Source organism: Dendrobium catenatum, unplaced genomic scaffold, assembly GCF_001605985.2.
Source record: "Dendrobium catenatum unplaced genomic scaffold, ASM160598v2 fragScaff_scaffold_437, whole genome shotgun sequence".
Classification (NCBI taxonomy): Eukaryota; Viridiplantae; Streptophyta; class Magnoliopsida; order Asparagales; family Orchidaceae; genus Dendrobium; species Dendrobium catenatum.
This window is the reverse complement of record NW_021318899.1, coordinates 485,695-510,129: the sequence shown is the minus strand read 5'-3', so window position 1 is coordinate 510,129 and position 24,435 is coordinate 485,695. Positions and strand designations below refer to the sequence as shown.

The window sequence follows — 24,435 nt, the reverse complement described above, 5'->3', positions numbered from 1 at the left end:
GTCATAGAATCTTGTAAAACTAATCTTAAAAAAAATTCTTTTCCAACGTTATAGTTCTCTTTCCTTCACCTTTATTTATGACATTGTATTGGTGCATTATTATGTCTTTTAATGATATATGACAATCAGACTATATTGGAGAGCCCTTACTGATAGTTAAGAACGAAAGGACTATTGTCTTTAGGAGAGGACCTATTGCAATTGGAAATTTTCAGTGAGTAGCTCCAGGCAGTTTGAAGCTCTCAAGTTGATGGAGAATCGCACTTAAACTCCATTGCAGAATTTTGATCTGGCAGCATACTTTGGATTGAGTCAGGAAATCCCAAAGTGGATAGTGGGTTCGTGAGGAAGTTTGTTAGAGAGAATTAACAGTCACTAGAATTACTGTTGGAAATTCCCTGTACAACTAACTACTTGGTCAATCTGAAATTGTATTTCAGACTTTTGAAAACCTCTTAAAGAGGATTCAATACGGGAAACTCAACTTCAGCTTTTGGATCCAGTGGATGGCTGGAAATTGAATTCCTTTCTTCCTAATTATTTTATGGATGGAGAATAATTAACGGAGAAAGGTTACAAGAGGATGGGCGGCGGCAGTGGCAGGGAAAAAGCCTTGAATTAATTCCCTGATGGGGATATACCTTTTAGGAACAAATTAAACCTATAATCATGCAGATTTCGGCCCAGGGAGAAAAGCAAGAAGATTTGGAATTATTTCCGGCTAGGGGCTGCGGAGTCAGATTTTGGCAAAATTTCCAAAGAGGTGGCCAGGTGGGAGTTACGGGATTTAGAGAATTAACTCCTAAATTCAATCTCAGTTTTGGAAAGTTATGAATGGCTTTAGGCTTTGGAATTTTCGGTCAAACAAAGTTCTTAGATTTTGAAATCTTTCCAAAGAGAAATAACCTCAAGGGAGGAGTCGGCGGTATGCAAGAACCATGGGGGCATTGAATGAGGTGATTTAAGGCTCTTAGATTTGAATTTAGGAGTTATGAAAGTGAGTTTGAATTCAAAATTCAGATTGATTTTAATTAAGTACTTTCCTAAAATAGATGAACCAAATTAGGAAAGAATTTGAAATTTGAATTTGAATAATTTCAAATTCAAATTAATCCCCAAATTAACCCAACCAAATTAGGAAATCCAAAAGGGGTGGAGAGGAAGGTTCGACCGGCGGCTAATGGGGGTGGAGCCGGCGGCAGGGGTTCGAGTATGGGGGATTTCAGGTGGAGATGAATCCTGTGGCCAAACGAAGATGGGGAGGAGAAAGACGATGGAAAAACAATTAAAGAAGAGATAAAACAAAAACAAAAATAGAACGAAAGATCGAAACAAACGATAGAAAATAAAAACCGCGAGCCTTCCGAAGACTGACGGGTGATCCGTTGTCCTTCTCCAAGGGACTTCAAATCACGAGCCCGGACCCATTCTGCGGCTGGTGAAACTCCGATTTCTTCCCATAGGAATCTCACTAACGCTCTCTCACAAGAAGAACACAAGTGTGGACACAATTTTTTTTTTAATATCAAATATTCATCCCTATTACAATAGCTTAAGGCCCTATATATAGGCCACAACATGAGAAAAAGAATTACAAAATTGCCCCTTGGGCCATAACACTCACATAAACTATCCTAGGGGTAAAACAGGAAATACATTAATTAAGTACTAAAATTCAGAAAAATAAATCATGATTGAAGGTTTAAATAATGGCCGTCGATTTACGACGCCGCCTGTGATAGATGCGCCAAATCTTCGTACGGATGTCCGCACACCTACCCACCATTAGCATTCACTCATATGACATGCCATATGCTAAAATCTTAAGATCAAATAAGGGAAAGCAAGTCGGACCCTTCTGGATATATCCTTTGCATATCATAATTAGAGGGGCTACCAAACTCATTGAAACTTTCCAACACAATCAAGTAAGAAGTTTAAGATTTCATGTCCCCAATGATTAGCGAGGATATTACAATATGACTAGAGGGATCAACTTCCACATGAATCTCAAATGCTCAAAATGCAAAACACTGTTGGGTCAATCACTTTGGTTGGTAAAAAATTCAATGACCGTGCAAGAATAATTCTAAAGCTTGCCAATCCGCAATAAGCCTAATTGAAAAGTAGAAGAATGCTTAGTTCATTAGCTTTGGACCGAGTGGGATAATAGTGGTTGTGTTCATAGAGCTGATAATACTCTTCCTCACTAACTGGCCAAATGATGATTATGTGGGGTAGGTCTTTTAAACATATTCGATGAGCAAGTTGGCCTTTTATATCTTTTCCAATTTGACAAGCTTGAAACTCTACATTACAAATATAGTTAGAAGTTGAATAGTTAATGCCTCCAATGACTATCAAAGTTATTAGAATTTGACTAGAGAGATCAACATCCACATGAATCCCAATTGCTCAAAATGCAAAGCACTATGGGGTCCATCACTCTGGTTGACCAACAAACTTCAAAGACAATGCAAAAATAATTTTAAAGCTTTCAAAGCCTCAATAAGCCTAACTAAAAAAGTAGAAGAATACCTAGTTCATCAGCCTCAAACGGAATGGAATAATAGTGGTTTTCTTCATAGAGGTGATATCACTTTTCCTCATCGACAATTCAAAATATTATTTGGGGTAGGCCTATATTGAACATGTTTGATGAGTGAGACGGCCTTTTAAAACTTATCCGGTTTGATAAGTTTGAAACTCTCCACCACAAATCAAGTAAGAAAATGAAGACTTCATGCCCCCAATGACTAGCATGGTTATTAGAATGTGACTAGAGGGATCAACATCCAAATGATCACAAAGTTTATTATTAGAACATATATATTAGCCTAACAGGATCTCAACTCTAAATTCGAGATGCCTACCCCAAAATGGACTCATTTATCAACAAATCATTATTGAAATGATTTATTGTCAAATTACACTCCCAACCACAAAGTAAACACATTCGAGCCTCACCCCATTGTCGGATTGATTATTCAATATCATAGCTGGAGGAGTTAGTTTATCAATATTATTAAAGCTTATAGTTGTAAAGATAAACACTTTGAGTTTTTCCCTGATGTTGAGTTTGGTTATCATAATATCATAATTGGAGAAATTCATTTTTTAAATTAATTTGGACCATAGTGATAAATACTTCGAGTCATATTTTTCTATGATTGATATGATTATTATCAACCATAATAAAAGGGGATCCTCATTCTAAAAATAACCTCTTAAAAATTAAGGTTTTTTTTATTGATTATGGGCATAATCAGAGCAAAATCATAACAAAGGGAATTCTGTTCAAACTTAGCCACATCAGAAAGTTATAAAAGCCAAAATGCTTGGGCAAAAATTGATTGCTTTGCACTCAAAACATCTATCTATCTATCATTTGCACTCAAAACATCTATCTATCTATCATTTGCACTCGTTTGTTAAGGATGTCAAATTTAAGTTTTGTCAAAGCTCACAAACCGCCAATGTCATATCAAATATATTTGTATAATCACACTAAAAAATCTTACGTCAGTAAGACATATCATGTGCCCCTTGACTGATTGGTTAACTTGATTGTGATGACACCCCTCTATTATGATTATGACTCAAGCTTGAATATTCTTCAATGGCTAAGTCGATGAGGTGAGCCACAATACACATTCGATATGGTATTAAAACCTATGTTAGCCAATGCTGGTCTTAAAATTTGTCGCTTTGGCTAGCTTTCAGGCCAAGTCTATGAGTTCACACTGGACAACACAAACCGTGTTTGTTGAAAAGGTTCCTTCAATAAAGTTGGATCCACCACTTTCATTAACTAATTAGACTAGGATTTATAACAACCTAAGACGATGGAATATCATCATTTCCTTCACAATATGCTTTGAGTGAGTGTATATTCTCTCCTCCAAACTGAATTGCCGCTACTAAAGTAAGGTATTATAAATCCTATAAATTAACTTAATAAAAAATGATCTTTCGTGATCAAGAGAGGTAATTAACCACAATGTTTTTCACTTATTAGAAACCTTTAATTAAATCATAAAGTTTTCATTCGAGTATAAAATTGAGTAACACATTATTTAATATCCAATATAACTTTTGAAAAGTCAACTTGAAATCACTAGAATATGATTTTTTTTTTGGCAATTTTTTGACCCACATTTAGTTATGTCATTTATTATTTATTTCAAAAAAGCTATACCGGTCTTGTGTGACCAAGAACATCAAGCTCTTAGTACTAAAATAGCATGACATCATGCAATGTGCTTGTTCTAGCAGACATTTTCCTCTATCCAGATTGCTCAAATATTTATAGATATTTGAAGCTTTTTCTTTTCCTTTTCCATCTGTAACACATTATTGATGAACAATGTTTATACCCCCTCCCATCCATTAAGCATGCTCTCATAGTTTGCAGCTCAAAAACTTTATCATTGTCAATTAATTTTTTAGTTTTTTTTTTTTTAAATTTTCCTTTTAAGTGCTTGATTTTCCTCCTCACTTCTATTTTCCATGAATATGGGCAGATATCATTTATATGCTGAGTATATTTCCCTCGCTATTTCAGTCTAGCACCCAACTACAATGAGTCAATCTCAGTGGAATGATGCCTCAGTATTGTTTATTCAAATATAAGTAGTTCAAGAGTAGGAAGATTTCCCTTCTTATTTGATAATCGTTTGTATGACTTCATTTTGAATGTTCGAAAAAAAATTGAAATTGCTAGTGTTTATATCCCCTTCCAAACTGATACAATATTTTATGTTGTACTATGCGTCCTTTTGTTAATGTATCTCTGGCATGCTTAAACATAACATTTGTAGATGAGCTTTGTGTTGTCTTTCCTATAACGAATATGTTGAGTTTTTAGAAAGGTAAATTGTTTTTGTGGTTTTTGATTTTTTTTGGCATATGAATATTACTATGGGAATCAATATAAGCATCTATTCAATGTACATAGAACACACTATCAATTAAATATTGTTCCTTAGCAGAAAATGTTATTGCACAATAATTTATTCAAAATCCTTGTGTCGGTTAATATTTTTCATTCCCCATCTCATTGAAAACTCTGTTTTGTTGGTTAGACTGTTGTGTTCATTCCCAGTAAAATTTCTTCCTAGGACACATAAAGCATCTATGAGATGATCTGAATGATAATGTTACAACCTGAAAAGTTATGGGAATTTTTATGCAAAGCCAATATCAAATGTTTTTTTGAATATGTTAACTTGATATAATGGGAAGAGTGCAATGTTTGTTGGGTTGTATCCTCGACCACCAGATCGTAACTTATGACCTCCGTATTGATGACACCCCAAAACATCCAAACTTCTTGCGTTTGTAAGCCCTAGGAAATGCATTAACATAACATATACATCTCCCAGAGTTGGCTCCATCCTAGAGCAATGTTTTTTTGATGCATCAATATGCTGAAGAAGGAAATGGGATCAGGGTAAGCAGAAAAAAAATATTTTTTCGGGGAACACAATATTGACAACAATTATGCAAACCTTTCAGTACAATTCCTGATTTTCTTATACCCTACATTGTTTTCAAATAAGGTTTGGACGTGTCTGCTTTAGGACTGCACACGGCAATGATTCCATATGATGCCCTTCTATGCAGGGGTACGCACTACAACTTTTATTATAGATTAGGTGCTAGCTCATCCGGTCAATTTAGTAGTGGTGAATACCTATTTAGCTTACTTGCGTTGTGAACTTCAAACTGTTAGAGTAGTTATGTATGAAGATTCATCATGCTGAATTTTATTCCTAATATTTTTATATTCCCTTTTTAATTTTGTTTTTGATCAGTCACATTCTTTTGCATAGGTTCTTCAAGGTGATGCTTTGTTTGGTCAAAAGGAATTCCGCAGGTCACTGGTAATGACTATTAGCTTATGCCAGAAGTGGTTGAGTATAAGTTTTTTTGCTGCTTTTATTGTGTCGTTGATAGCATTTTTTATGAAATGGTTATTTGGAGACAATTTGTCCTTGGTTAGTATCATGGTTTAAAAGGCATTTTAGGCGTACGCCTCGAGGCGTAGCTTGGACGCCTCAAGGCTTAAGCCTAATGTGGTTTGGTCGTGGCTTATGATTTTTTTCAATGAGGCGTAACGCCTCGAGGCAGTTTGAGGCGCCACCTCGATCGATTTTATTTTATTTTTTAGTTCAAAAAGTCGAGAGTGCTTATTAGATTAGGGATTCGTCGGTTTGAAACATTTGTTCCAATTTTCACCCCCCTTATGCAGCTCACAGTGAATGAAACACTCTCTCGGCTTTGTGTGCACTGCTTCGGCCTTGCTTAGTGTCAGGACGAGTTTTTTGTGATGAGGTAACGATCCATCTTCCCTTTCGAGCCTGTGTAGGCTTCGACAGGTTCGTGAGAAGCAATTATGAAATTTAAGTTGTTCAGTCTTACAAGAGGCATTTGTGTTGAAGTTAGATCAGTTTAATTTGTATTTGTTAAGGTTTAACCATTTCATCTTACTCAATTGCTTTTTCTAGTTTAGGTCTAGCCATAAGTATTCAGTTGGTCACTATAGATAATTCTTTTTCTTAGTTTCTTATGCACCGAGGTATAAATTGTATTTGCTATAGCTTTCTTTTTTACGAATACACATTTTTTAGCTGCAAGAGGTCTTTAATTGCAATGACACATTTTTGAATGAATTTCACCATGAATAATTCTTTTTCCTTTTAATTGTATTTACTATAACTTTCACTTTTTTAAATTTATATGATTGAATTGCCTTTATATCAAGATTTTTTTTTTTAATTTGTATGATTGAATCATATGGAGGCATTATTTAGATGGGAGTGATTTTTGTGAGTATTTATTTTGAATATTGTGTTTCAGTAACATTTATCATCAAACAAGTCATTATGTTTATAATTTACTTAGTATTTTGTCATTCTAAGAGTTATTTATAATTTTTCTAGTACTTTAATTTTTCCGTTTTAAGGCTTATGCCTTAGATGGTTTGGTCACAAAAAACGACAGCCTTCCGATGACTGGGTTAGGAAAGTAGATATATTAAATTTGACTTATGTTAAGAAAGGTAGAGGTAGACCTAAAAAGATTTGGTTAGAAAATATTAGAAATGACCTTTCCTTATTAGATTTAAATGAGAATTTGACTCTTAACATGATATAATTGAGAAAAAAGATTTATGTAACTGACTCTACATAGTGGGTTAAAGGCTTGACGTTGTTGTTGTAGGCTTATGGCTTGTCTCGCTAAGGCAAAACACCTTGATTACCATTATCGCCTTTTTAAAACTTGATTTTTATATATTTTGATGAAACCATGTTGTCATTAATGACAACTAGGAAAATATGATATTGTTCTTTTTGATGTGGATGTAACTCATTTTTTTAATTGTATGTATGTTATACTTGTTTTCAAGGGACCACTAAATGATTCTCAAGCAATTACTTCCTAGGTGGGCTAAATGTGACAATGACTCTAATTTGACAATTAGATTGTTTTTTATGTTTTTTGAATGAAATCGACTTATGTTCATGGCACATTATCTCTCCAATTGATAAATACTTGATGTAATATCTTTTGATGTTTTGGATAATCTGATATGCTTTAATTTGATGTCCTGACAATGTTGGACATGTTATAGGATATTGGAATAGATTTATCCAGGAGATCAAACTCACTTGATGAGAAATCATATAATGCCATAGTTTTTGAGCTACAAAAATCAAGGCAAGACAATGTTTCTCAATTGGAGGATATCTTATTTCAGTTGGGATGAGTCATTAGTTGAGATAATAGAGAGCATTTTCTTTACCCTCTTCATTAAGTTGAGCCAACAAGGCACCAAATGACTTGTCTTGGGCTGGAGTGCATAAGATAAATGGCTTTCCTGGGATAGGGGCCGCCACAACTGAGGGATTGGTTTTAGGTGGAAAAGCGTTTACAAAGAAATTCAGGATTGACTAGTTTCCTCCTAATCTTTACTAGGTTGGGTAGAGTAGCCCCTTAGCTAGATTATGCGGGGTTAGTAGAAGTCCTCCAGAGGCATCTTTTCTAGTATAACTTTGAAAATCCAAAAGAAATATAGGATTAGATAGATTTTACCAAATCCTCAAAGGTTTAGGTAAACTATCTTCTTGACTAGTTGACCCTAGTTAGGTGTGAGTCATGGTGCTTTCTATCTTGGGTAGTCCTTGAAAACTCAAAAGAAATTCGGGTTAACTATTCTATAATCCCTAGTGGATTCCATGGATTAGTCCATTGACTTTGTAAATCTAGGTTTGGATAAAGTCCTTGCAACCCCTTTCCTAGTTTAGTCATTGAAAACTCAAAAGAAATTTAAGATTGGCTAGTTTCCTCCTTATTTTCACTAGGTTAGGTAGAGCAGCTCCTTAGTTGGAACATGCTAGGTTACTAGAAGTCCCCCAGAGGCATCTTTCCTCGTCTAGCTATTGAAAATCCAAAAGAAATCTAAAGTTAGATAGATTTTATCAAAATCCCCAGAGGTGTTGGTATACTTTCTCCTTGATTAGTTATCTCTAGTTAGATATGAGTCCCCATGCTATCTATCTAGTTTATTCATTAAAAATCCAAAAAAAAAAAAAATCTCTAGTCTTTTAAGGTTAAGTGTGAGTCCCCATGCTTTCTTTCCGTAGGATTAGATTTGCTAGTGATGGAGCAAGCCCCCCTCCTCCCATCCTAGTAGCAAAACAAAGTCTCATTTGTCTTTTAAGATTAGGCGTGCGGCCCCATGCTTCCTTCCCTTAGGATTAGTTCTGCTAGTATTGACGCAAGCCTCTCATGACGCTATCCTAACTTTCAATGAAATTCTTTAGCCTTTTAAGGTTAAGTGTGAGCTCCTATGCTTCATTTCCTTAGGATTGGATTGGCTACTGTTGGAGCAAGCTCTCGTGGCACCTTCCTAGTTCCGTCAGTTAAGAACTCCCTTAGTCTTTTAGAGATAGGTGTGAATCCCTGTGCTTTCTTTTCTTAGGACATTTACTTGCTAGTGTAGGATAAAACTTTTTGGGCCCCTTCCTAGTGTTCATCCAAAGTCCATCGACATCAAATATTTTTTTTCTTCCTAAAGAAAATGATATGCACAGAAGCCTATGATCCCATGAGGAACAATGGCAGGCTGTTATGGTCATTTAGGAAAGGAAAAGAAGCCCTTTAACATCCAAAAGAAATCTCCTAGTCCTCTAAAGTTAAGTGAAACTCACTCTCTTTAGGACTAAAATTTTCTAGGATAGGGTAAGTCTTTTAGACCCCTCTCCTAGAAATCCATTCTTCACAAAGTTTCATCAAATTAAATGATGTAAGCAATGCCACCTCCCCTTTTGGATGATTTTGGGTGGGGGGGTGGGGGGTCGGATGGCTGTTCGGTTCCTGCTCCTTGGCTGTCCCGGTTCTCCTTTCTTTGGCTGTTCGGTTCCTGCTCCCTAGTTGTCCCAGTTCTCTTGCTTTGGCTATTTGGTTCCTGCTCCTTGGCTACCCCGGTTCCCCTTGCTTTGGATGTTCGGTTCTTGCTGCTGTCCCTTGGCTTTCCCCTATTATGGTTGGCTGCTTGGGTGTCTTTTGGGCTCCTTTTTCTCTATTTATAGGGGCTATTTGTGGTTGTTTAGAGAGAGGATATGTGATGATTTTTGGATAAAAACCTGAGGTTTTTTTCTAGCTTGCGAGCTAAGTCCCATTTCCCTTTCTCCTCTTAAACTTCGTCTCGAACTTCTAATCCCGTTCTTCTCTCCACGGTAACCTTTCCATTTGTATCTTTCTTCTTTAAAAATTTATAAGGTAGTTGTGTCGTTATTAGAAGCTTTGTTGTGTCCTTTTAATGTGTGTTTTGTCATGTTTTTTATTATTATTATGTTTGTTTACGTTATTTGGAAAGGAAGCGATGATTTGCATACCTAGTAGGCTTCTCGTTTGTTTTTAGTTGCATCATTAAACTACAAATCCATTGTCTGACCTCTATTTGAAATTCCAATCACAATCAAAACCACATAACTCTAAATCAAAATCTAATTGGTCTCTCTTGAGTTTCGTTGATTCTATCAACGCCAATATGTACAATATAACTTTGTTCTATGTACATATTGGAGGTCCATTTGTTGATCTCATTTTCATAACAAAACCTGCAATCGACGTCGTTAATTTTTTAATTTGAATCAAAGCAAGCTCAAATTTATTAAAACTAATTCGTTTCCAATTAAATAGGTGTAATTGAACAACATCAAACTAATTCAACTAGTTTTGAGTCTGATTTTAGCTTGACGGCTTCGATTAACTCGATTTTACTCGTCTTTATTTAATTTAAATTAAATCGAGGTAGATTAGCACAAAATCGACTCGTTACAAGCCAATTCAAATAATTAATCACATTAAGTTTCAATTTAATTCGATTATACTCAATCAGTCTAACCCAATTTGAATATATCTCAAATGAAATCGAGTCCATGCTGAGTTAAAATTAACCCATTTTAAATCAAATTAAATCAAATTGAAGCACTTTGAATATTAATATAGTTAAAATTGGCTTATTCGTTTCATCCTATTTCTTTCCAAATCAAATGGACAGTTGTGATTTGCCAATAGCATGGTACTTTACTTTTCCCACATTTCCCTGCTAGAATGGCATTCCATGCCTATAGGGATATATAAGAAACGATAGCTGTTGCTGGATTAAAAGTTATTGGGGGCATGATGGACCTTTGGCTCCTTCACCATTTGTTAGGCATTTAAATAGGGGCTAGCTGATGCGATTTGATGCAAAAAAAGCGGGAGAGGTGTGACCAAGAGAAAGAGCGGAGCGTGCGATCACTTCTGCGAGAGAGAGTGAACGAGAGAGGCTAATCAAGCGAGTGGGAGAGGCGTCCAGACAAGCGAGGGCAGTTGGTTTTATGCGATTCCATCCCGGTGTGAAGGCTTGCTTGCATTTTCTTGTTCCATTCGAATCAAGAGGGAGGGAAAGAGCTGGGCTATTCGTTTCTATTGGCTTGTGCATGCAATTCAACAAGAAATAAGCAAAGGCAACAACTATTCATGCGTTCTAAATGCGCGATTCAGTAAGAAACGAAAAAGGGGTGGACGATCGAGCATACGATTGAGCATTTCTTTTGATTATCACACAAAAAAATTAGTTTTAAGTGTTCGATTTGCTTTCCGAATTGATTGATAGTATTTTATCTTTTATTAGGATTGAATGATTGCACTTCTTGCTTTTCATAATTTGTTGCCCCTTTATTTCCCTTTGATATGGCTACATTGTTTTATTCTTCTTCCTCTTACACTAAAAAACAGCAAAATGGAGTGATTCTTTCTCTTTGAGATCTATCAAACAATGAGCCCTATGCATTTCTTTTCCCTCAACATAAGCAAAAAGGTTCATGGAATTTTGATTTCAGAGATTAAACTGAGGTTGCTTGGATTATTTCATTTATGCATTCTCTCTTGAAATCTAGTAAATGTCAGTAGCAGTTTATAAATTGTTCTTTCTTGAAAATAAAAAGAGAAGAAGACAATGACTAGAAAATAGATTGATGTGGAAATCAATGTTCTATGATTAATAATTAGTTAATATATTTTTTTTCTTGAGGCCAATAAAAGAGAAACTAGTGTGACTTCTTTATTAAATATCAATCTTTTTAGTAATCACAATGTTTATTCTATCAAATTGAAGTATTCTATATCTTAATTGAATCTTAAATGATAAATTAAGAGAATAATAAGATGAAGGTTTCCTGAACTATACAAAGCATGCTTGATAAAATGAATCGAGTTGTTGGTGGTCTTTCTTGCACTTTAGTAGTTATGTATTGAATGCATAACTTATCATTAGAGATATACATGGAGATTCTAATAATTTTTATTCACTTCTACTCGCATTCTTGGTTTCTCTTCTTGCATCCATAACTTATTAAGTAATGAAGCATGACATTACAAGACATTAACACTTTGCTAAAACCTTTCAAAGAAGACATATACACGATTTATTGAACAAAAATTAACACGTGCTAAAATCTTTCAAAGAACACATACACGGTTTGTTGAAAAAAAAATTATTAGAATCTTCATTTATATCTCTAATGACAAGTTATGCATTCAATACATAACTACTAAAATATAAGAAAGAATATCAATGATTCTATCCATTTCATAAAGCATGCTTTATATATTTAAAAAAACCTTCATCTTATTGTCCTCTTAATTTATCATTTAAGATTTAATCATGACATGGAATACTTCAGTTTAATATTAACTTAATAGAATATCCATGTTGATTACTAAGAAGGATGACATTTAACAAAGAGGGCACACTAGTTTCTTCTTTATTGACCTCAAGAAAAGGAAAACATCAAGGAGTTATTAACCATATAACACAAATTTGAACATCAATCTATTTTCTAGTCAATATCTTCTTCTCTTTTTGTTTTCGGAAAAGAATAATTAATAAATGGTTACTGATCATTTATTAGATTTCTAGAGAGAATGCATAAGTGAAATAATCTAAGCAATCTTAGTTTAATATATGAAATCAAAATTCCATGAACCTCTTTGCTTATGTTGAGGGAAAGAAATGCATAGAGCTTGTTGGAGGGAAATGGGTCGAAACAAATAAGCTAATTTTAATTGTATTATTATTCAAAGCGGTTCAATTTGATATAATTTGATTTGAAATGGGTTAATTTGAACTCATCATACACTCTTTTTCATTGAGATCTATTCAAATTGGTTTGGACCGATTAAGCCAAATTGAATTAAATTGGATCTTAGTGTGATTAAATCTAGTTCGAATGACCTGAAATGAGTCGATTTTGTGCTATCAACTTCGATTTAGGCTTCGTTTGGGACAACTTTTTTACTGCTTTATAAAGTTGGCTTTTAGTAAAAAAATTTCAATTTTTTTTTTTAAAATTGTGCTAAGAAACTGTTTCATAAAGTAATAAAAAAACTATCCCAAACGAAACCTTAATATAAATTAAATAGAGACAAGTTAAATTGTGTTAATCTAAGCCGCCAAACATAAATCAAACTCAAAACGAGTCTAACTAGTTCGGTTTGATTAGATTACACATATTTAATTGGAATCAAATTAAGTTTAATAAATTTGAGCTCATCTCGATTCACTTTAAAAGATCAATGAGGCTGATTGCGAGTTTTTTTATGAAAACGAGGTCAACAATGCTTTTGAATATTTTGTGACTACATATGGAAGTTATTGGAAGGGTGATTATGGGGATTAGAAGTTCATTCTTCATTCACTAGTTTCAGGAAGCATCTTCCCTTAGTTTCAGGAAGTATCTTCTCTTGTTTTCCACCTTTTGAAATTTGTGATTGTTAAGTTTTGATTAGTTCAAACATTTGCGACGTTATAATAGTAAATATTTTTTGGCTGCTGCCAATAACTCATGGTTACTCATCCACATCATTTCTAATAAGGTGTTGCATTAGGAGTCCTTGGAATGATTGTTATAATCGAATGTCTCCCACATGGTGGTTGTAGAAGCTTTCAAGAAGTTGCCCGGTAAAATTAAGGGAAATTCGAAGCTTTATTGAAGCGTAGCCAGTATGTTTATCTTCATAGAATTTGTGATGTAGAACGGAGAGGGTAGGGGTGATAAAAGAATTAAAGATCTAAAATTCCATCTCAGATTTCTCTTAATTAATGGATTTGAATTTGAAATTCAAACAAGAAAGAAGGGAGGGAAGAGAGAAATTAATTATCTCCTTAATTGAGACCTTTAATTAGGAAGGGAATCATTAGGATAGAGGGGAGAGAGGGGCCAACCAAGTGAGAGGGAAAGATGAGGTGCCTAGGTTCAATGAATGCGAATCAAGCATTAATTGTGATTGTGAATTAAATCTGAAATTAATTTCAGATTTGGAGGGATTGGAGGGGCTTCCTCAAATGGATTTATTAATCCGGAAAGGTTGTGGGGAAGGGGACCGACGCTTAATGGAGGGGATGGGGTTGCCGGCTAGGAGGAGGTGGTGGAGTTCGGTTTAGAGAGTGGGAGGAGGGAAGATAGAAGCTTGGTTGGCGTCTAAGGAGGGGGTATGACCGGTGGTCAAGGGAGAAGGAGAAAAGAAGTATAGGGAAATAGAGATAAAACCGTGAGCCCGGACGCTTCCTGTGTCTGACGGGTGATATGTTGCCCTTCACCAAGGGAGTTAAAGCCACGAGCCCGGACCCATCCTGCAATTAGTGGCTACTACGATTCCCTCCCATAGGGTTCAAAAAGGTTTTTTTTTTTTTTTTAAATTCAAATCTATTTGAATTCCAAAAGAAGCTTTCCAAAATCCAAATTAACAATTGACTAATTTAGGAATGTAATCAAGATGCTATTTGAATTTAAAATTCAAACTTGTGGATGAGGAGGGGCTGACGGTTTCAAGGAGGGGAAGAGTTTAAGAGAGGGAAATTAATGCTTGCTTGAATTAGAATTTTAAATTAGGAAGGATTGGTTTAATTCCAACCCTATTTAAAATTCAAATGGGCATGAATTTAGGAACTTTCCTAAAATAGGGATTCTCATTTTAGGAAACAAATTCAAAATTCAAATTTATTTGAATATAAAATTAAATTGTTCCCAAAGTAAGAAGGGCTCAAATTGGAAGGCTTTGAATGCAAGATTTGAATGGGTGGAGTCAAGGGAAGAGGGAGGAGGTGTGGATTTTGGTGGGGAAGGGGATCGACACTTAATGGAGGGGATGGGGTTGCAGGCTAGGAGGTGGTGGTGGAGTTCGGTTTAGAGAGTGGGAGGAGGGAAGAGAGAAGCTTGGCCGACGGCTAAGGAGGGGGTATGGAAGGTGGTCAAGGGAGAAGGAGAAAAGAAGTGTAGGGAAAGAAAAATAAAACCGTGAGTCCGGACGCTTCCTGCGGTTGACGGGTGATACGTTGCCCTTCACCAAGGGACTTCAAGCCACGAGCCCGGAGTCATCCTGCAGTTGGTGGCTACTATGATTCCCTCCCATAGGGATCTCACCAAAGTCCTCCCAAGGAACAAAAGTGTAGAACAATTTTTTTTATTAAAACTCCATCATGCCAATACCAGAGCAAGAACCTCTATATATAGGCCTTGAAAGAAACTAAAAGACAACTTTGCTACTTGGGCTTACATAAGACAAGACCCTTAAGTAAGAGTAAAAATAGAAAATGCATAATTAAATAAAAAATATAATTAATAAACTAAGATAAAAATTGAGGGATCTCGGCCATCAATTTTCATCTCTTTCTATGATTAACGTCCACCATCGGATGTCCGCATCACCTTGGTTGCAGATTACATACCGGCATTTTTTTTTCTGATTATTTAAGCCTATGAAGGTTTTTTTTTTTTGGTTCCATTATTGATTTTTCAAAGGAATGCCGTGTAACTTTAGTTTTCTTGTTGCCTACAGAGCATGTATAAACAGGCTTTGCAACTCTGCAAGATTATTCCCAAGCAAACAACTGTTTCCAGAAGTTCACTGTCTACATCCGCTAGATCCTCTTCTCCAAATAATATGAACATTTCAGCCATCAATGAAAATGAAGTAATTTTCTGTCTGATGGAATTTGCTGTTGAATCGAGATTTCACTTGATTTTGATAGTAATCGTCTTTTATGTTCTGACAAAATTGGCAGGTGAAATTCAAGATTACCCTTTGCTATTGTGCGCTATGTGAGAACCGGGCCGCTCTTGCGGAGGTTTTCTTTTACCTTCAATTGATCTTTTTAATTGTTCAACTTGTTGGATCATATATTTAACAATCTCATAATTATCATCAAGCTCTCAATTTAGGATAGATGTTCAGTAACTTACATTAGATGCATCATTATATCTCTTAATAGTTCATTTTGCATACTTGCGTAGAGTTTTAAATGTCCAATTGTGATATTTTGACACAAACAATTTTACTTACCATTGAAACTGTTATAAAACTACTAAGATGCAAATATTAAAAGGTTCTTTGATAGTTGAATCATGTATAGAGGCATGTACTGGTGAAAAACACTTCTAGGCTCTGCCTTTAATTAAAAGTTGAGCATGGCACGAATTAGATGAGGTTTCCAACAATTATTGACAAGAAGTTTGGAAGTTTATTGCAAATATATTTCTTTATGATGAATGGTACAAATAATCAGAATGTTTTGTTAAGTTCAAAGAATTGGAGAGGGAAAATGCTTTAATTTCATCATACAAAATTGTTCCTATTTATAGATTTATATGAGATATATTAATAAAGAAACAAATAAATACGAAATCATGTATAATTGCCCTCATATAATCCTTTCTAAATCAGCCACTCTAATATGGAAGGAGATCGACGTGGATCTCACGGATCCCCATTCTTACTGTGGGATCAAGGGCCAAGGGACAATTAGGATTTTAATACTCCCCATCAAGTTGACAAATACAGACCTGTCATTCCCAACCTAATAATTAGTCCCAGAAAAGTAGAGTTATCAAGTCCCTTGGTGTACCATATAGTTCTTCATTTGGTCAAAACTTTGAGAGAAATTAGCTTCATTTATTACGGTGGCAAAGGATAACAATAAATGCTATATTAAGCAAGGCAACAATGAATGATGTATTGGTTATAGATAGGATTACAACCATAAGGGAAGGTTGACAATGAAGACATGGAAGTAGAAAAAAAATTGCTTTTAGGGTTGCGACAAGCTTCAAGGATAGCAGCAAAAAAAAAATGTCTCAAGTGGCTCAGCACTTGGCATGCAAATCTCCTCATGTCGATCGAGCTAGCCTTCAGACCAATGCAAACCAGTCATCCGACTCCACCTGAGCACTCCTGTTCGATCAACCCTGTACAGGAGCACGCAAGGCCTCTGATCCCTCTGATCCCTCTGATCTAATCGTAAGGAGTGCATGTCTTACACTATTGCTTATCTCGACGCTAGACCTCTCGAGAGAGAACTCTCGCTCTTTCCATATGCATAGAAAAGGAGGTTCTGTGCTCGACTTCTCTCGCTTCTGCTCGATTGGCTCTCAATGTTGCATGCGAGAGGAGCCCTCTCGTCGATCTCTCCTTGGTCTTAGATGCATGAAGGAAGCAGAATGACCAATATTCCTTAGAATTTTGACAATGAAGACCGGTGGAAAGACTAGTATTCCTCAGAATTCCGACAATGAAGGTCGGCAGTAGGAATCTATATTACTCAGAATTCCAGAAATGAAGGTTGGTGGTCAAAACCTGTATTTATCATAATTTTGGCAATGAAGATTGGTTCTGAGAACCTGTATTATGTAGAATTCCAGCAATGGAGGCTGATGGTGGGAACTGTATTCCTCAGAATTTTGACTTGAATGATTTCCAAGAGAGTAACTTTAGTTTTGGAAACAATTCTAAAGAGGAATTGAATGGTGGCCGGCGGCATGGGGGGGAAGGGAGAGTTTATGGAAGCATTTAATGCCTTCTTGATTTAAGGGATTAAATTTGGAAAGAGATATCTCATCCCAATTTAATTTAAAATTCAAATAAGGGAATTGGAAACTTTCCTAAAATAGGATTTATATTTTAGGTAATAATTTCAAATTCAAATAGATTTTAAATTGGAACGATACAGAGAAGATTAGCATGAAAAATTTTAATATGACACAATGGAGAAAAAAAGATTCATGTAGCCGACCCCACGTAGTGGGATAAAGCCTTGATGTTGTTGTTGTAATAATTTCAAATTCAAATAGATTTTAATTTGTAATTATTTGAGTTACCTAAATATGAAGAGCTAATTTAGGAAAGGTGTAATGGCAATTGATGAGGGAGGGGAAAGCAAAGGGTGGCCGGCGGTTTGGAATAGGGTTTTGGGTGAGAGGGTGGCGGCTAGGTGGGGAAAAGGGATTGGTTAGGGTGGTGGTGGTGGTGGGATGAAGCCGGCGGGTGGGGATTGGTGGACCGTTGCTTAAGGTAAACTAACCATGAACCTGGACTCTTCCAAGGTTGGTGGGTGATCCGAATCCCTCTCCAAGGGTTCTCTCTCCAATCTCTCTTAAGTTCTCACAAGAACTCAAACACGGGAAAATTTAATCATTTACCATGAAAAGAGAATATAAGAGCTATATATAGCCTCATACAATGGACTCAAAAACAAAAGACGACAACGCCCTTTGGGCTTACACATGACCACCCTTTAGTAAGGGGTAAAAGGGAAAAATAACAAAAAGCAAATACAAACATAAATAAATAAAAACAAATATATATGACGACTTAAAAATATATTGGCGCGATCGTGGCCGTAGATCGGCGGCCGCGCCTTTGATTGACTTTCCAAGCTTCGATATCCCCATTAGATCGGTTGCATTACATGGACACATGTTCCTTTTGTAGTTTGGCCAAGCAATGTGGTGTCAAAAGAGGGAATTTTTATTAGGTCCGGTGTCCTGACGTAGCTCTATGTTCAGACGCCAGTAAAATGGTGCCACATGCTCTTACTCTTTATCGCGCGGCCGACGACCCGACCCGGACTGGACTCGAGATTGCTATGTATTGGCTGATTTGTGCAGACCGGGGTATTGCTAGGTATTGCTCGATATTACTCGGCAATAATGAGAAATACCATTCTGTCAAGACCAATACCGAGCAATACCCCGGTTTTGCTCGGTATTACTCGGTATTGCTCAGTATTGATCTTGACAGAGCGGTATTTCTCGTTATTGTCAAGCAGTACCTAGCAATACCGAGCAATACCCGAACATAGCAATACCGGGTTCCGGTCCGGGTCGTCGGGCCGCGCGGTAAAGAGTAATTGCACATGGCGACATGCTATTGGCCTCCGGATGTAGAGCTACGTCTGGTGTCCGGACCTAATAATTGTTCCAAAAGAGGGGTGATACTAACATATGAGGGTACACTATAGAAGATCTATGGAGGTCTATGAAGACACCTAACATGTCCAACCGTTGATCCTTGACTACTGCTTGGCACACGTATGTTGTTAATCTGTAGTGAAAGAATAGGGGCTATAGATGGTTAATGTACACAATGTTACCACTACTTTGCAAAGAGATTTATTTTAATGAAGAGAGAGATTATTTATTTTAATGATTCCTTCAAAACCATAATGGTTTAGATTTTTTTTTTTTATTTTGAGGAAAAATGTACTTTGTTAGTTGGCTTGATAACTTAACATATTACTTAAGATCTATTTTTATCTTTATTTAGTTCAACCTATTATGTAAGTTTTTTCTACAAATTATATCGATAACTTGTCACTATTTTTGGTTATTCTTTATCATAAATTTGTATCATTACAGATTGAAGGAATCCCATCAAAGGCAAGAACACTACGAATGAATCTCACTATCGGCAAGCTTTATCGCATTTCTAGACATAATAGAGCTGCTATTTCATGCTACAAGGATTGCTTAAGGTAAACTAAATTTGCTTATTTGGCGCCTATTTTCTTTACCTGTTAATTTCTATGCCCCATTTTCAAAGTTTTGCAATGGTGGTGTGTTAGCTGATAATACAAACGTTTCTTTGTATTCACTTGCTATAGCTTATGCCTTTTTGATGTAGAACGAGAAGGAAAAAAAGGGACATTTGACATTTGAATTTCTTGCTTTAATTGAGATCAAAATATTAGGAATAATTAAATCAAATCAAATCCAATTAGAAACCTAATTTGATTTAATTTAAGTAACTTTCCTAAAATAGGCTACTTAAATTAGGAAAGTATTTCAAATTCAAAATTACTTAGAATTTGAAATCAAATATTTTCCTAACTTAAATCGGTTGATAAAAGGAAAGTAATCAAAGGGGAATTCAAATTTTTGAGGCAAAGAGGAAGAAGGGGGGGAATGGGCTGACAACATTAAAAGGGGGAGGTGAGGTATGGAAAGAGAATTAAAAAGGACTTTGATTGGAACCTTAAATTAGGGAGTAATGTTTAAATCACATCCAATTAAATAATGAATTGGACCTAATTCAAATACTTTCCTAAAATAAGAATCATAATTTTAGAAACAAAATTCAAATTCAAATTAATTTGAATTTTAAATTTCAATTTGTTACTAAGAAGGGCTAAAATAGGAAAGAGCTTTGAATGTGAAGGGACATTTGTGGAGCCAAGGGGAAAGAAGGCGACCGGCGGTTTGGTGAGACTGGCGGCTAGGGGAGGTTGGCGTGGGGGGGGGGGGGGTGTTTTGTGGGTGGTTGTTGGAGGTGGAGCTAAGGCCGTGGAGAGGGAGAAGAGAAGGCCGGTTTTGTGGAAGTGGAGGGGTTTATGGGAGAATTGGGCGGTGAAAATTGGGGGATTTTGGCCGACAATCAAGGGATGAGAAAATGATTTAAGGAAAGAAAGATACAATCACGAGCCCGGACTAGTGGTGCAAACGAGTCGAGTCGAGCTCAACTGTCAAATACCGAGCTCGAACTCGAGTCGAGCTCGACTCGTTCCATTATAAACGAGTTCAAGCGCTCGTCAAAACCTTCTGCAATAGTCGATTTGCCTTCTAGTTCATCGAGTTCAAGTATGGCGTGACTTTTTAAAACGAGAGAGAGAGGCGCGGGCTTTTTAAAATGAGAGAGAGAGAGCAAAAATCATTTCTGCCAGAATGAATGACTAAATGCATTTATTATTCAGCTTTTACATCATCCTTTTATTCAGTCGTTTACATTTATTATTCAACAGAGCTATTTACATCAATGAGAAGAGAAGAGAGAGGGGAGGGAACTTTGAATATATGCTGGATTTGAGAAATAAAAAAGGGTAATGTGATAATTTTGAAATGCACGCAGTGTTACATAACATTTAATATTATTTTTTTTATATTTATATTTAATAATTATTCGAGCCGGCTCGAGAACTCACGAGCCGAGCCGGCTCAAGCTCGAACTTGAGCTCGACTCGTGAGCTCGATAAGCTCAGCTCGCGAGCCCATAAATGAGTCGAGCTCGAGCCGGCTCGACTCACTTGCACCCCTAGCCCAGACACATCCTGCAGCTGACGGGTACTACGTTGCCCTTCACCAAGGGACTTCAGGCCACTAGCCCATACACATCATGCGGCTGGTGGAAGTTACGAATTCCTCCCATAGGAATCTCACCCAAGGTTCTTTCTAAAGAACACAAGTGCAAACATAAAATCTTATTAATCATCCAACATTCATTACACAAGCAAGGGCCTCTATATATTGGCCTAAGAAATTAAAACAAGACACATATGCCCCTAAGGCTTACATAGGACGACCCTCAAGGGCAAAAAGAAAAAAATCATAATAAAAATAAAAATTACAAATAACAAATTAAGATAAGGTGGAATGATCTCGGTTGTCGATCGTCGTCTCCTCCTTTGAAAATTTTCATGATCGAATGTCCGCATCACTTTTTATATTTAGTCTTAATTAAAGTAGCTAAGCAAAATTCGGACTACAACCTTGCAAATTAGTTATCTTTTCTATGTTTTTATCTGGGGGTATTAAAACATAAATATGAAACTGTTAAAGTTACTTCATTAGGTTTTTATTATGTTACTCTAATAATTGTGTGTAATTGTTCAATTTGAATGTAGAATAAGGAAATATATTGAACATTAATCTTTAATATGAGCAAAATTGGCTCAAGCCTTATAAAATAAATATAAAAAATGAGCCATTTTTCGAAGAACTAGAGGACTTGTTGGAGGTTTACAAATTTAGTTAACTTGCTGTTCTTTAATGTACCAATGTTAGATAATAATATTGTGCCGTAGCCTGATAACCTAAAAGTGAAATAGCTGGGTGATAAGGACATCGACAGAAAAACTTGACGAGTCTATTGTAGGAGGAGTTGTAGATCAACGACCACGATTAGGAGTCTTTATTTATAGTCTGTTTTATGTATTTTATTTATTATTGTATTTAATTTTGAGAGTCTTTCCCAGTTTACCCTTTTGTTGAGTTATATGAGTGTTGTATGGGGCATTTTAGTCTTTTGAGTCATTCATGTTTGGAGGCCTATATATTGAGGTCTTTGGCTACAATAGGAAGATGATGATTATTATGAATTAAACTTCAATTTTTCTGAATTGTTTGTGTTTGAGTCTTCTTGAGAGAGGAGTGAAGTCCTTAGGAGTAGGGCAACACATTACCCAACAACTGGTGCCTTGGCAAGGTTCTTGGCTCCATCTTCTCTCCTCCTCACCCCATCTTCCTCCATTGGTTGCTGAGCCCTCCAACCCCCTTCAAAACTGTTGGCCGATCCCTTCTTTCCCCTCAAATCAACTAATCGAGCCTTCCCCTTCTTCCAAACAGCTGGTAGAAATTCTCTGCTGCCCCATACAACCGAGCCTCATCCCCTCTCTTCCATTCCCACTCACCTGCAAGCCAACCCTTCCATTTTTCCCATGGTCGGCCAACCCCCACTCTATTGCCTCTTGGTATTCCCTCCACCTTTTTCTCTTCCCCATTGATTTCCCCAAGGGCTGTTGTCTCTTGCTATTCCCCTCCCCATTAGCTCTACTATAATTACTACAATTTCCCCTTCCCCATTAATTCCTATTGGGTGCTACCTTTTCCTATTCCCCCCCCCACCCCCACATTAAATCCTAATGGGTGCTTCCTTTTCCCATTCCACCCATTAATTCCTACACTAATTGATGTCTCTTCTCCTTCCCCACTAATTCCTAACAGCTGCCACCTCTTCCCCTTCTCCATTAAATCTTTAATAGCTGCTGCCCCTTCCCCTTCCCCCCGTTAACTCCCTACTAGCTGCTGCTCTTTCCTCTTTTCCCCATTAATTCTTTGATGTAGGCAGGGGGGGGGGGTCAAAACAAAATGTATATTTTGTTCTTTGGGTTGCTTTTTGTCTCACGGTTTGGGCTTTGGCTGCTCTTGGTTTGGTCCTTGGCTGCTTTGGTTATGAGCTGAAATCTTGGGATCTTCTTAATTCTAGCTCATAAATGCTTGAGACGATGTTAGTTCATTAATTGGAAAATGTATTCTTATTGTAAGCTCATTAAGAGGAGTTAAATTCTTGCCTCTTCCCCTTCTTGTGTCTCCTTGATTTCTTCTTTGTAAATTATGGATGTGTGATGGATGCCTTTTCGGTTTTATCCTTGGCTGCTTTCCGGTGACTCCTCTGTCCCGTTTCCTGTGTTGGCTTCTCGGGTCCCTCTCTGTCTGCTTTCTCGTGGCTTTTTCTTCCTGTTTTCTATGCAGATTTTGGGGGCTGTTGTGGTGTCTTTTGGCCCTTCTTCTTCCTCTTAACGTGGCTTCTCTTCCTGTTTCCTGTGCAGATTTTGGGGGCTGTTTTGTGGTGTCTTTTGGCCCTTCTTCATCCCCTTACCTGATTGGTTTGGATGAAGGTTTTATGTGGCTGTTTGGCTCCCCATTCTCTTCTATAAATAGTAGGTGTTTTGTATTAAGAGAGTTTTTTAGAGAGAGATATAATGTGATTTTTGGAGCCTAAACCTGCGGGTTTATTTGTTGGAAAAGCTTGTGAGCTTGTTCCATCCCATCTTCTCGTCTCTATAGCTTGCGAGCTATGTTTCGTCTCAGCTTCTAATCTCTTTCTTCTCTCCGCAAGTGACCACCCCACCTGTATCCTTCTTCTGAACGATTGGCAAAGCTTCTTTAGGTGTCTTTATTGTGTCGTTTGTAAGTGTAAAAGTTTGTAAGTCATTTTATTTTATAAAAGAGAAGTTGTTTTTGGGTGTTTTGTGTATCTTCTATTTCCTATGAAGGTCTTTATTTTGCTTGCTAAAATTTTGGGCTTTTCCCAAATTTTTGCTTGCATCATTCCTCATAATTGCTGCCCTCACTTTCCTTCCCTATTAATTCACTAGTACCGCCGCTCCTTCTCCCCTCCCTTTTCCTTTTGCTCAGCCGACAGCTAGGCTGCCTTCCCATCTTCACCTCTTCGAGTCACAGCCGCCCTCCCCTCTCCTTACCCACTAACAACAGCCTTCTTCCTTCCTTTCCCTCTTCCCCTTAGCCGGTCACCTCCCAACCCATATATTCCTTCAGCCGACAACCCCTCTCCCAAATAGCTATCTCCTCTTCACTCTTAGCTAGCCAAGCCCAAACTTCCTTCCCCAATCCATGGACAACCCAACCATCCATACATGATCGATCCTGAGCTTGACCACAGTTTCGTATTTGACTGGGAGGGAATTAGGAAATGTCCTAATCAAGAGGGAGTTGTTTAGGAAGGTTCTTAATCAAAATAAATTAGTTAGGAGATGTTTCCTAATTGAAGAGAGCATATTTGGGGGTTGATTAATTAGGAAATATCTCCTAACTGAAGATGACAGATTTAGGGGCTGATTTGAGAGCTGATTTGGGAGGGAAATAATTAAGGAAATAGGAGGGAATTGGGGGACGGCTGTTTGGGTATTTATTGTTTATGGTTTGCTTTAAATATGTGATTTTCCTAGGGTTAGGGATATGTGTTGTTTGCGGAAATTAGATTGTTCTTAGTAGGGGTGTCAATTTCGGGTCACGGGTCGGGTTCGGGTCGAAC

General features: G+C 36.8%; 1 protein-coding gene across 1 annotated transcript in view; it reads left to right on the top strand.

Moving 5' to 3' along the window:
• Positions 1-5,561: 5,561 nt before the first annotated feature.
• Positions 5,562-24,435, top strand: part of LOC110099864 (anaphase-promoting complex subunit 7) — a gene marked incomplete at its 5' end in the record, with an annotated part of 41,935 nt that continues 23,061 nt past the window's right edge. Inside the window, 5 exon segments of the mRNA XM_020827163.2 lie at positions 5,562-5,627; positions 5,835-5,885; positions 15,394-15,528; positions 15,620-15,682; positions 19,248-19,363. Of these exon segments, the coding sequence (XP_020682822.1) occupies positions 5,607-5,627; positions 5,835-5,885; positions 15,394-15,528; positions 15,620-15,682; positions 19,248-19,363 (386 nt within the window).